At 41.2% G+C, this 12,945-nt stretch overlaps 2 protein-coding genes across 4 annotated transcripts in view; one reads left to right on the top strand and one right to left on the bottom strand.

Annotated features, from left to right (window-relative positions):
* The window catches only part of tnfaip6 (tumor necrosis factor, alpha-induced protein 6), a 41,755-nt gene extending 31,253 nt beyond the window's left edge, over window positions 1-10,502 (bottom strand). Inside the window, exons 1-2 of the mRNA XM_059970310.1 lie at window positions 10,190-10,502; window positions 6,346-6,483 (exon numbers count right to left, since the gene is read on the bottom strand). Coding sequence (XP_059826293.1) covers window positions 6,346-6,483; window positions 10,190-10,283 — 232 coding nt within the window. The 5' untranslated portion in view covers window positions 10,284-10,502. The remainder of the gene's footprint in view (window positions 1-6,345; window positions 6,484-10,189) is intronic.
* Window positions 1-12,945, top strand: part of nmi (N-myc (and STAT) interactor) — a 246,627-nt gene that overhangs the window by 46,156 nt on the left and 187,526 nt on the right. For 2 of the 3 annotated variants that reach the window (XM_059970304.1, XM_059970303.1), the window contains exon 2: window positions 6,986-7,147. The gene's annotated coding sequence lies outside the window, so the exon portion shown is untranslated. Of the gene's footprint in view, window positions 1-6,985; window positions 7,148-12,945 lie in introns of those variants that run through there. The other variant, XM_059970309.1, reaches the window with a different exon arrangement.

The raw sequence follows: 12,945 nt of genomic DNA, 5'->3' as shown, positions 1-12,945 counted from the left end.
GGCACTTACCAATTACTAATTCCATGGAAGAGCCCCCATTTGACACTTTCTAATCAAGTGAACAAAGCTGGTATTAGACATTTATCCCTGGGAAAAAGATACAGTCTGTCTATTCTATCTTATAAACTATCAGATATCCTTTTAGCCTCTGTCACTGCAAAACAACCCAGGTTTGTCCAATCTTTCATTATAGCGCATGTCCTCTAATCCAGGCAGCATCCTGGTAAACGTCTTCTGCACCCTTTCTAAAGCCTCAACATTCTTCCTACAATGGGGCAACAAGAACTATATAGAATATTCCAGATGTGGCCTAACTAGAGCTTTATAAAGTTGCAACATAACTTACTGACTTTTGAATTGAATGTTTCAACTAATAAAGGCAAGCCTGCCATGAGCCTTCTGAACCACCCTATCAATCTGTGTGGCCACTTCCAGGGAGCTATGAATCGGATCTCAAGATCCCTCTGCTCATCAGCACTGTTAAGAGTCTTGCCTTTAACAGTGTACTATCTCCTTGCATTTGACCTATCAAAGTGTAATACTTTACACTTGGCTAGGTTAAACTCCATCTGCCATTTCTTCACCCATATCTACAACTAATGTATATCCTGTTGTACTCTTTCTATGAATTTTCTATGCTATCCACAACACCAACAATCTTCATATCATCTGCAAACTTACCTTTCCATCTACAATTTCATCCATACGTCACAAACTGCAGAGTGCCCAGTACAAATGCTTGTGGACAACCACTAATCATAGACCTTCAGCTAGAATAAGTCCCTTTAACGACTACTGTCTAGCTTCTATGGGCAACTCAGTTTTGAATCCAAATGGTCAATTCAGCCTGGTTCCCATGCATCTTAATATTCTGGATGAGCTGCCCATAAGGGACCTTTTCAAACACCCTACTAGACACCATCCATATCACTACCTTCATCAATCGTCCTCATTGCCTCTTCAAAAAAATTGATCAAGTTAGTAAGACATGATTTGTCCCACACAATCATGCTGGCTCTTCCAAATTAGGCCATGGCTTTCCAAATACTCATAAATCCCATCCCTAAGAATTCTCTCCAGTAACTTCCCTATCCCTGATGTGAGACTCACCGGTCTATAGATTTCAAGATTATCCTTGGATCCCCTCTTGAACAATGGAACAATATCAGCTAGTTGCCAGTCCTCCTGTCCCTTGTCTGTGGCTACAGAGAGTATGAAGATATTGATCAAGGCCCCACCAATCTCTTCATTTGCCAACACTGCCTCCTCATTTGTGCCCTAGAACTTTATCACTTTCAGCACTGATCTCCCTAACATCCACACCCTTCTTCTTGGTAAGTACTGTTACAAAGTACTGATTAAGGACTTCACCCACATCCTCTGCATCTAAATTAATTACCCTCCCCCCTTATCCTTCAGTGGTCCTAACCTCTCCCTAGTTATCTTCTTGCTCCTGATGTATGTGTAGAATGCCTTGGGATTCACTTTAATCCTACCTGCCAAGAAAAAATTTCATGGCCCTGCCTGGCTTTCCAGATAGCCTTCTCGAGTTCTTTTCTAACTTCTTTATAATTCTCAAGGGCTCTATTTGATTCTAGCTTCCTAAGCTTTATGGACTTTTTCTTCTTGACTAAATTCATCAGCTCTCTCAACATCCAAGGTTTCCTTACCCTGCCATCCCTGTCCTTCATTCTGACTGAAACACACCTGTCTTTACTCTGTGCAGTTGGTCTTTAAACACCCTTCACATGCCCTGCTCCAATTTAATACTCTGCCACAAGATCTATACATTTCTTTAGCTGTCTTAAAACCTAAGGTGTTGTGGTCTCTGTTACCTAACTGCTTACCCATTGAAAGGTTGGTCACCTGGCCAAGCTCATTAGCCAACACCAGGTCCAGTACAGCCCCTCTGCTTTTTGGACTATCTACATATTGATTTAAGAAATCCTCCTGGATGCACCTAACAAATTCTGTCCCATCTAAACTTTTTGTACTAAGAAGGCTGTAGATTATATTAGGGACATTGAAGTCCTCCATGACAATAACCCTATTGTTTTTACACCTTTCTTTAATCTGCTTGCATATCTGTTCCATAATGCATTATTTATGCAATTGATTGTGGCCAGAACAAAAATATTGTTTACTAGAACACAATGGGTGAGGTTCCATCTCATCTGCAATGCATACATAGCAGGAGGGGGTAAGATCCAGTTATTTTTCTTAATTATTGTCCAGACTCTCTATTCATCTTATTGGCTGGTGTCAGAAACATATTGTTCTGTACAATAAAGACTTATTTTATGTAACTGGCACAGTCCTTTCTCTGTCAGGGTATTTTTGCTGCCCTTCAAATTTGTTACAGATGTTTTTGAGAAGAAGCTGTGTGCATTTCTATTTAATATATGGAGGCTTTACAAGGAATTTTTCAGACCACATTTGTGGGCAGTTTTGGGCTCCATATCTGAGGTTCATAGGTCAAATTTAAAGTCAGAGAAATGTATACAATATACATCCTGAAATGCTTTTTCTTCGCAAACATCCATGAAAACAGAGAAGTTGCCCAAAGAATGAACAACAGTTAAATGTGCGAACTCCAAAGTCTCCCCCAGCTCCCCCTCCCTCGGGTAAGTGGCAGCGAGCTACACCCCCCTCTTCCCCCACCGACAAAACTAAAAGTGCACCCGCTACTGAGCACAAGCGTGAGCTAAATAATAGCAAACACAGACCAAAGTTACCCCAAAAGCTTTGCACTTTGTCCGAAATTTGACACACCACAGGCTCTCTCCCTGACAAGGGAGAGGGAAGTGTCCCCCATTTTCACAGTGAATGGGAGACACAACAACAACCTGCTGGTTTATGATGTTAAAAGTCCATTTTGTTGCTTTTTACAAGAAAGGGTGTGTGCTGGCAATAGAGAGGGTTCAGAGGAGATTTACCACATAGAGGACTACAGAGAGGAGAAATAATTATCATCAACTTCAGAAACCTTGGGAAGCTCACAAGTGTATCATCCAAAAAGTACTGTAGGAGCCATGTATCTATTTTCTGTCTGCTAGTATTGTGTTTTGTGTTGCATGTTTTTATTATGTGTTACATGGGTTGGGGTGTGGCAGAAGCAAATAAGTACAGTTACGTATTAATACTTTGTCTTAGTTAGTTTAGTGTAGACGGGGTGAGCCGGGGAATAATTATTTTTGTTCTCTGCTTATTTACAATCTCCGCTTAATTACTGTACACTAATTTGAATGCTAATTACTCTTGTTTCATTATATCAGTTATTTTGGTTTTGTTAGTTTTTTTATTGCTATGAGATAATTTGTCTTTGGTGGTTTCATAATAAAGGATTGAACGTTCTTTTTCTCCACTTGGAACTCATTTATTTGGAAGTGTGTCAAACAATGTTGACTCCTGTACTCAGTCTCTCAACGGTTTGGGTTTGTTTTCAAGTATCCACTACAATTATGATGTAACAACAGTAGCAGCTTACAGCATGTACAGATTAGTAGGGGCTCTTTGGGCCACCAAGATCAGGCCAACCTCTTTGTCCATGTACATTAACAAAAATCTAAGTATGGGATTATCGAATTTACTGCGTGGAAACTGCATTTGCCTTAACTGAATGATGTTGGTGTTCTTATTACACTTTAGTCTCCTCCAAATCTATTTCTTCTAACCATTGATACTCGAAGTAGACCACAACACCATGAGATAATGACCCATTATTTCATCATGGCTGATCCATTTCCCTCTCAGCCCCTTCTCCTGCTTTCTCCCAGTTACCCTTTATACCCTGACTAACCAAGGATCAAGCCTTAAATAGACTCCATGACCAGGCCTCCACAGCTGACTATGGCAATAAATTCCACAGATTCACCACCATATAGCGGAAGAAATTCCTCCTCATCTCAATTCTAAATGGATATCCCTCTGTTCCAAGGCTGTGTCCTCTGGTCCTAGACTTCCCCTCCATAGAAAACATCCTCTTCACACCCACGCTATCAAGGCCATTCAATGTTCAATAGTAGCTAGCTTTCTATTCTATTTCCTTTGGTTATTCAATGCAGATGTTTTTTGTTTGAGTTGGCATTATGGATTGTTGTATGTTATTTCTGAATCTACAATCTGTGACGCTGCAAGCAAGTTTTTCTTAGAGTCATAGAGCAGTTCATGCTGATCTGTTTTTCTGCCTAGTCTTATCTACCTGAACCTGGACTTTAGCCTCCATACCCATCTCATCCATGTACTTACCCAAACTTCTTTTAAATTTTCTAATTAAACCCGCTTCCATCTTCTCTGGTGGCAGCTCATTCCATACTTTCACCACCCTCTCAGTAATCCCTCAGGTTTTCCTTCACTTTTCACCCTAAATTTATGGCCTCTGGTAATAGTCTCACCCAACCTCAGAGGAAACAGTTTGCATGTATTTACCCTATCTATATCACCCATAATTTTGTATACATTTATAAGACCTCCCCTCCTCCTCCAAGCTCCAAGAACTGAAGTCCTAACCTATTCAGCTTTTCCCAATAACTCAGGTCCTCTAGTCCTGGCAACATCCTTGTAATTTATTTCAGCATTGTACCTATACTTTGCCTCTCAAAGTCCAACCATCTCCCCGTCATGAGAGGTGGAAACAGGCAAGGCTGGCCAACAGAGCTCTGGTGAAGTTGTACATGCCAATCTCCTGTATAGTGGATACAATGCATTGCAGAAGCTTTGTTGAACTCCCACCATACCATTGACTTTGGACAATGGAGATAGGCGTTCATTAGCTCCATTGGGAACTAAAGACCCAAGAAGAAGAAAGTACCTATACCTCATTGTACTTGTGCAGATGACAATGAACTTGACTTGACAACTTGACTTGGCACAGGGATGGTGTGTTGAAGGGTCTGTTATTTTGCACTATTAGAAACATAGAAAACCTACAGCACAATACAGGCCTTTTGGCCCACAAGGTTGTGCCGAACATGTCCCTACCCTAGAAATTAATAGGCTTACCTATAGCCCTCTATTTTTCTAAGATCCATGTACTATCCAAAAGTCTCTTAAAAGACCCTATCATATCCGCTTCCACCACCTTTGCCGGCAGCCCATTCCACGCACTCACCACTCTGAGTAAAAAACTTACCCCTGACATCTCCTCTGTATGTACTCCCCAGCACTTTAAACCCGTGCCCTCTTGTGGCAACCATTTCAGCCCTGGGAAAAAGCCTCTGACTATCCACACGATCAATGCCTGTCATCACCTTATACACCTCTATCAGGCCACCTCTGATCCTCCATCGCTCCAAGGAAAAAAGGCCAAGTTCACTCAATCTATCCTCATAAGACATGCTCCCCAATGCAGGCAACATCCTTGTAAATCTCCTCTGCACCCTTTCTATGGCTTCCACATCCTTCCTGTAGTGAGGCGACCAAAACTGAGTGCAGTATTCCAAGTGGGGTCTGACCAGGGTCCTATATAGCTGCAACATTACCACTCGGCTCCTAAATTCAATTCCATGATTGATGAAAGCCAATACACTGTATGCTCTCTTAACCACTGAGTCAATCTGCGCAGCTGCTTTGAGCGTCCTATGGACTTGGACCCCAAGATCCCTCTGATCCTCCACACTGCCAAGAGTCTGACCATTAATACCATATTCTGCCATCATATATGACCTACCAAAATGAATCACTTCACACTTGTCTGGGTTGAACTCCATCTGCCACTTCTCAGCCCAATTTTGCATCCCATCAATGTCCTGCTATAAACTCCGACAGCCCTCCACGCTATCCACAACACCTCCAGCCCATGTTCTATTTACAAGTTTCATAAACCGTTTGCTCTATAATCATAATCTGATATATCCATGAGGTGCAGTTCCTATAACTAAATCCTGTACCAAAAAAGGCAGTAATTTTATTGGCGGCTTCTCGTCTCCTTCCACCCATTGGACAGGAAGTACGAAAGCCTGAATGTACCTATCACCAGGACACCTTCTATCCTGCTGTTATAAGACTATTAAAGAGACTTCTTATACGATTAGATGGACTTCTCACCTCACAACCTTCATTGTCATGGCCTTGCACCTTATTGTCCAGCTGCACTGCACTTTCTCTGCAATTTTAATACTATATTCTGCATTCAGTTATTGCCTGTTCCTCATACTGTCTCGATATTTGGATGTGATGAATGGATGGATGGCAAGTAAAGCAAGCTTTTCACCGTACCTTGTTACATGTGATAATACTGAACCAATGATCAATTTACCATATCAGCTATTTCAATTAGAGTCAGCACAGGACCAATAATCTGTATAATGAAGTGATATTCCATCTCATATACACATTCGTTCTTACCTATTTTTTGAGCTGCATTCAACTGCTTATATGTTGCCAGAGTGCCACCCTCATTTTTGCAGAGCAGTTTAGCTTCTTTCTGGGTGAGCTGGTATTTTCCTTTACGTGATTCTCTGTGATAAACACCGGCTGCTTGTTCTGCAATTACATTAAAAATATATATCAGTTTCTAGCACTTCTTTCAGACTACTTCTATTATTATGTCATTGACAAATCTCGTCTTCCAATCTTGGCTTTAGTTCATATATCTTCCTCCAAGAGGATCACAACCTTGTCTTGGTTTGGAGTCTTGCCTGCCTCAATGACCTCGAGAGCTATGACGGCTGGAGTCAGGGCCTTGTGCTTTGGCTATTGGTAGGGTCACCCATGCCAAACAGGTCAAAGGGTAGAGGCCAGAGTGGTCCACTGGTCCTTCTGGTACAAGGGGTCAGATCAGAGTTAACAACTTTGTCTGAATAAAAAACAAAATTGTCATGGAAACAACGATGAAGAATCCTTCTATATTTGTCTGCAATGGTATTCCTGAGTCTCCACCTAGGACTTGCATGGCTGACAGTGAAAATGAGAGGAAGCTATCAATGTACATTTATTGCCAAATTATATATGCAATTTACAAAGCTGAAATTCGTCTTCCCCACAGGCAGTCACGAAACAAAGGAAACCATGGAAGCCACTTACAGAAAAAAATCAAACCCCACCCTACCAGCATCCTGAACACCACCAAGACCAAGACTGATTGCCAAGAACAGACAGAGATGGAGGACTTTCATTGCTGCCCTAAACACTGGCAGTGTAATGGGCTGTAAGTCAAATATATACATTTAAATCCCTACATTTGACTTGCTATTATACTGTTGTGCTGTGAAGCAGGAACATTTCTCACAGTGAACAATGTTCACACGAGAACATAAACAAATGACAGAAGTTGAAAACAAAGTTAGACTAACAATTGTGATTTTTAAAAAATCCATTTAGGGATCTGCATTCAATGTCCATTCCGAATTTCCCTTGGAGAAAGTAATAGTAAGTCACTGCCTTAATAACCTGTAGCCCTTCTGGTATGTTTACCCCCACCGTGTTGTTGAATAGGGAGTTTATTAGCGAAACAGAGTAGAGTAGGCCCACATAGACCTTCAAGCCAGTTCACCCCAGCAACCCTGAAAACCCCAGTTTAACTCTAACCTAAACAAGGGACAACTTACAGCAACCAGTTAGTCTTCCAGGTACATCCTGGGACTGTGGGAGGAAACTGGAGCACCCCGAGAAAACCCACACTTTATATGCAGAGGACGTATGGAGATCCCTTATAGAGTGGCACCAGAATTAAGCTCCAAACTCCAGAATGCCTTGAGCTTCCAGGATTTAGATCCATTAAAAAAGAGAACTAGTAATATCTGCTTCCAGTTCAGAATGGCATGCTGCTCAGAAGGAAACCTGCATGGTTGTATTGCTTCCACGCCCCTGCCGTCCTTGCTCTTCTTGGAGGTGGGTCATGGATTTGTGAGGTACTGGTAGAACAGCATGGGTGGGTAACTGTGGTACGTATTGTAGATGGTATTCACTTGAGCTGCATCATGATAGTGCTGGCAGGAATTAATATAGTGGATGGGATGCCAGTCAAATGGGCCACTTTGCCCTGGATGGTGAAGAGCATCTTGAGAGTTGTTCTTGCTGGCTCACCTAAGGAAAGAGTCCCTGAACTTTTTTCTGACCTATGCTCTTTATTCAGTGGAAAGACCTTGCAGTGTCATTCACCACAGGATACCCAATCCCTGGCTTGCTCATGTTGCTAAGGCACTTATATGTCGGTGAATTTTAGTTTTTGGTTAATGGTGACTCCCAGGATAGAAACATAGAAAACCTACAGCACAATACAGGCCCTTTGGCCCACAAAGTTGTGCCGAACATGTCCCTACCTTAGAAATTACTAGGCTTGCCTATAGCCTTCTGTTTCACTAAGCTCCATGTACCTATCCAGAAGTCTCTTAAAAGACCCTATTGTATCCACCTCCACCACCGTTGCCAACAGCCCATTCCTTGCACTGACCACTCTCCGCATAAAAAACTTACCCCTGATATTGATAGAGGGAGGTAAAACCATTAAATGTCAAGAGGAGTTATTATACCCTCTTGTAGATGTCTGGCTTAACAGCCCAGGTCTTAACATTGTTGCTGGAATTTGAGATACGTATGGAATTGAACACTATGGAGTCAGTTTAATCTTGTGAGGGAAGAAATATCATTGATGAAGCAGATGAAGATGGTTAAGTCTAGGACACTGCCCTGTGGAACTTTTACAATTATGTCCTAGGGCGGGATGCTTTATTAGATCTTGACACACTGACTATTGTAAAAGAAGAGAAGTGACTAATTTGTTTACTGCAAACTTTTCTTGTATTTTTAACTAGATGTAAAATTTCATTGCTGTTTTGTTTGACATTTTTTACAAATAATTACTTCTCACTGAAATTTGCTTTCATCTTTATTTGATGAAAAATTGATATTTGTTTAAAAATATCCACTCCCTTCTCTGTGAAATGTAAACTTGCATTTGCCTTCAAAGTTTAAATCTCCATCTATTCCAAGGCAGTTAAAAACAGCCCCTTCCAGGCTGTAATGTGAAAAATCATCCAAAGTTGCAGCTGGAAAAGTGCATTAGTAGACACTTCGTAAGTCCAGCACCCGATGTAACACCGCCGTTGTTCCACTCATCACCCGCTGGTTCTGAAAAGTGTAGGGTATTCAACACTCAAGAAAGAAATAATTCAATACATAGTAATTCAAAAATCTTAAAAAAAAGGGTTAATGGGTTGGATTTCTCTGTATTGAAACATTTGTACTTAGAAAGGAATATCTTTTTAATACAGGATTGAAACATTTTTTTTTCCATATGGCCCAAAGATAGAGTTCAAGACAGCAGTATTCACCACAGAGAAATAAAATTCATATCTGTATATTGACTGTGAGTGAGTACTGTAAATCAGTTATTTCAGATGTTTATTAATGTGCACTTTCCAAGTGTGGTTTTGGAAATTTATAGATATTACAGCATACAAGGAGATGTTCATATATGATATGAACCAAAAAAAACACTGATTTAAGTCTTTATCTACTTTCCTTTTAAATCAAGGAAGGAAATACTTGCCTTTTTAAAACTCTCTCTTTGAGCATGGAGTTATTGATGATATATTGCATTGTCATTACCTCCCTAACAGCCACACACTTCCCTTCAGTCCCCCTGCTAACCTCCACATGCACAGTTAAGCCTTTGTAAAATGATGTTTATTATAAATGGGGTGGCACTGTAGTGTAGTGCCTAGCACAAAGCTTTACCGTACAGGCAACTCGGATTCAATTCCTGCCGCTGCTTGTAAGGAGTTTGTATGTTCTCCCCGTGACCATGTGGGTTTCCAAAGATATACCAGCTGATAGGTTAACTCGTCATTGTAAATGTCCCATGATTAGGCTAGGGTTATATTGGGGGTATCCCAATGATTAAATAAATAAATCACTTCCTCTTTTGGCCAAATTACGTATTGTATATAAAGAAGACCCATGTTAAGTTTAAATATGTTTATATGTTAAGTACAACTAATAGTCTGGCAAGTGATGTCTAACAATTTATACATTAACGCAACAGTATGTTTTGCAGTTTGTTCTGACAATAAAATCATAAAAGTATTTTCTCCAAGGCAACAGAATCTGAACAGATTGAAGTATTTATCAAATAAGTAATGTGAATTTAATTGCCGAATTAAAACCCAATTTCTGATCATGGACTCCAGAGAGAAATGAGTTTTCTTAAATGTAATTGAAAAGCACAAAAGAACGATTGTGGACTTACCTAACCAAATTGAGTTGTGCAGCACTCCGTTTTTCACACCCCAGCTGACTGTCTCATGCCACAGCAAAATAATGAACAAGACAGACGGAGACATGACTGCAGTTGTACCTCTCAGCTCGAGATTCTCTGTATGAATGGTGTTACTGTAAGAGATAGAGCAGATATAGCTGCTAGTAGACCACACTGTGTTTCAACATCTGGTTACCAAATGTTTTTACTTCCTAAATGCTTAATGGCTCTGAGATCATTGTGGTTGCAGGAATTCCATTCATTGTTACTGGACAGCATACTAATTGGTTTTCACTGTATGATGACTTCCTCGACTATGTTATGTACTATATTTCTTTCTCTTATTTCTTATTTCTTTCTCTTTTTGATTAAATTGCTTGTGGATTTTGGGGCATAAAATAATCACGTTTGTGTTTTTGTTAACATACAAGTACAGATATTTTTTATGGATTGTGTCAGCATAACCCAAGTAGAGCCTGGTATTCTGGGGGTGTGGGGGAGGGTAGAGAATGGGTTCTAATTATGCTTGGGGATTTTGTTGTTTCCTCCAAGAGGACAATACCTTGTCATAGGGTTTGGAGGCTTGTGTGTCTTAACAACCCAGAGAACTACAGTATGTTAGCTAGAGGTAGGGTTTTGTACTGTGACTCTTAGTATGGTCACCTATGCTAAACAGGTTAAAGAGTAGTGGCCAGGTTAAGAGTGATCCACCTTACAGTGGTCCTACAGGATAGGGGTTCAACTCAGGGCTAACATCCCTGAGTGGTAAAAAAAAGTTGTTATGGAAACAGCAATAAAGAATCTTTCTATATCTGTGACAGTAGTCCTGAATGTCCACTGGGACTTGCATGTCTGACGGTAGTGAAAACCAAGAGGGAGCTACTGGCACAATGAACGAAGCCCTGAACACAGCTAAGACCAAGACCAAAACTGGATTTGATTGGCAAAGACACACAGAGAACTTTCATTGCTGCCCTAAATGTCAGCAGAATAACAGGCACCCTCTCTAACTTGCTGTTTCTGATGTTATTTTTATTCATCAAACAAATGAAAAAAATATTACATTGCTAAATTTCTGGCCCATTTTTCCAGTTGGTCCAGATCCCTCTGCAAGCTTTGAAAGCCCTCCTCACTGTCCACAGAGCCTCCAATCTTAGTGTCACCAGCAAACTTGCTGATCCAATTTACCACATTATCATCTAGACCATATATGTCAAACTCAAGGCCTGCGGGCCAAATCCAGCCTGCGGTGGAATTATCTTTGGCCCGCGAGATAATATCTAATTACTATTAAAGCTGGCCCCAGTAATCGAAGCGCCTATGGCGTATGATATGGCTAATGCTGAGTTTATTCAGGTACCAGGTTTTCAGGGTTTTTAGTGTTTATTCAGTTTCCCTGGTTTATTTCCTGAATATCATTAATGAATAATTTTTTTCTATTAGAGCTGGCCCGCCGGTATATTGCATGCACCACTAATACTACAAATCCCACAATGCACTGCCAGTGCATTGCTCACACTTGCCTTACTCTCTCATCAGCATCCTTATGGCGCTAGTCATGTGTGGTCAACTTTCAGCTATCCCTCACCCCAAAAATGGCTGAACGAAAGGTGGACTTTGAAAACAGGGGTTTTCAAGGCAGGTGGGAGGCAGAGTATATGTTCGCAGATATAAAGGGCAAAACTGTTTGTCTTGTGTGCGGAGACAGTGTGGTTGTAATTAAAGAATATAACGTAAGACGACACAATGAAACAAAACACCACGACAAATACAAGCATCTGGACAAGAAACAGAAGCCCACGATGTGCGGTCAAAAGAGTGGATTGGTGGGCAGGATCCGGGAGAAGATGCGGGAGGAAAACGGCGTAGGTGAGCTGACAGCTTATCACTGCATCATACACCAGGAATCGTTGTGTGGCAAAACCTTGAAAATGGAACATATAATGAGCACCATAACATGAGCAGTTAACTTCATAAGAGCCAAAGGTTTAAATCACTGCAAGTTCAAGTCGTTTCTGGAGGAGTTGGGTTCAGAATATAATGATTTGCCCTATCACACAGAGGTGCGATGGTTAAGCCAAGGAAAAGTGCTGAAAATATGTTTTGAGTTGCGTGAGGAGATCTGTCAGTTCATGGAAAACAAAGGGAAAGACACAACAGAGCTCCGGGATAAAAAGTTGCTTTGTGAAATGGCGTTTCTGTGTGACATCACGAGCCATCTCAATGCGCTCAACCTGCAGCTTCAGGGGTGGGGTCGTGTGATCACAGACATGTACGCTGCAGTGAGGGCTTTTAAAACCAAGCTGCGCCTGTGGGAGACGCAGATGCAGCAAGAAAACTTGAGCCATTTTCCGTGTTGCCAAACTATGAAAGAGCAGGTTTCTACCGCAGTGTCCCCACGTGCAAAGTTTGCTGAAAAACTTAGCATGCTTGGTGCCGACTTCACACGGCAATTTGCCGACTTTGAAGCCCAAAAAACAGGTTTGAACTGCTCAGTAATCCATTTGCAGCTGACGTGGAAAGCGCACCAACCAACATACAAATGGAGCTGATTGAACTCCAATGTAGTGACACACTCAAGGCAAAGTATGACTCGGTGGGCGCTGCACAGTTTCTACGTTTCATTACTGACACAATGCCCCAGCTGCTCAAATGCTCTGTATGTTTGGCAGCACATATCTGTGTGAACAACTGTTCTCTTTGATGAAGATAAACAAAACATCACACAGGAGTCGTCTTTCTGATGA

The sequence above is a fragment of the Hypanus sabinus genome, chromosome 5 (genome assembly GCF_030144855.1).
Source record: "Hypanus sabinus isolate sHypSab1 chromosome 5, sHypSab1.hap1, whole genome shotgun sequence".
Lineage (NCBI taxonomy): Eukaryota > Metazoa > Chordata > Chondrichthyes > Myliobatiformes > Dasyatidae > Hypanus > Hypanus sabinus.
The sequence above is the reverse complement of the archived record's forward strand: the minus strand, read 5'-3'. Positions and strand labels throughout refer to the sequence as shown.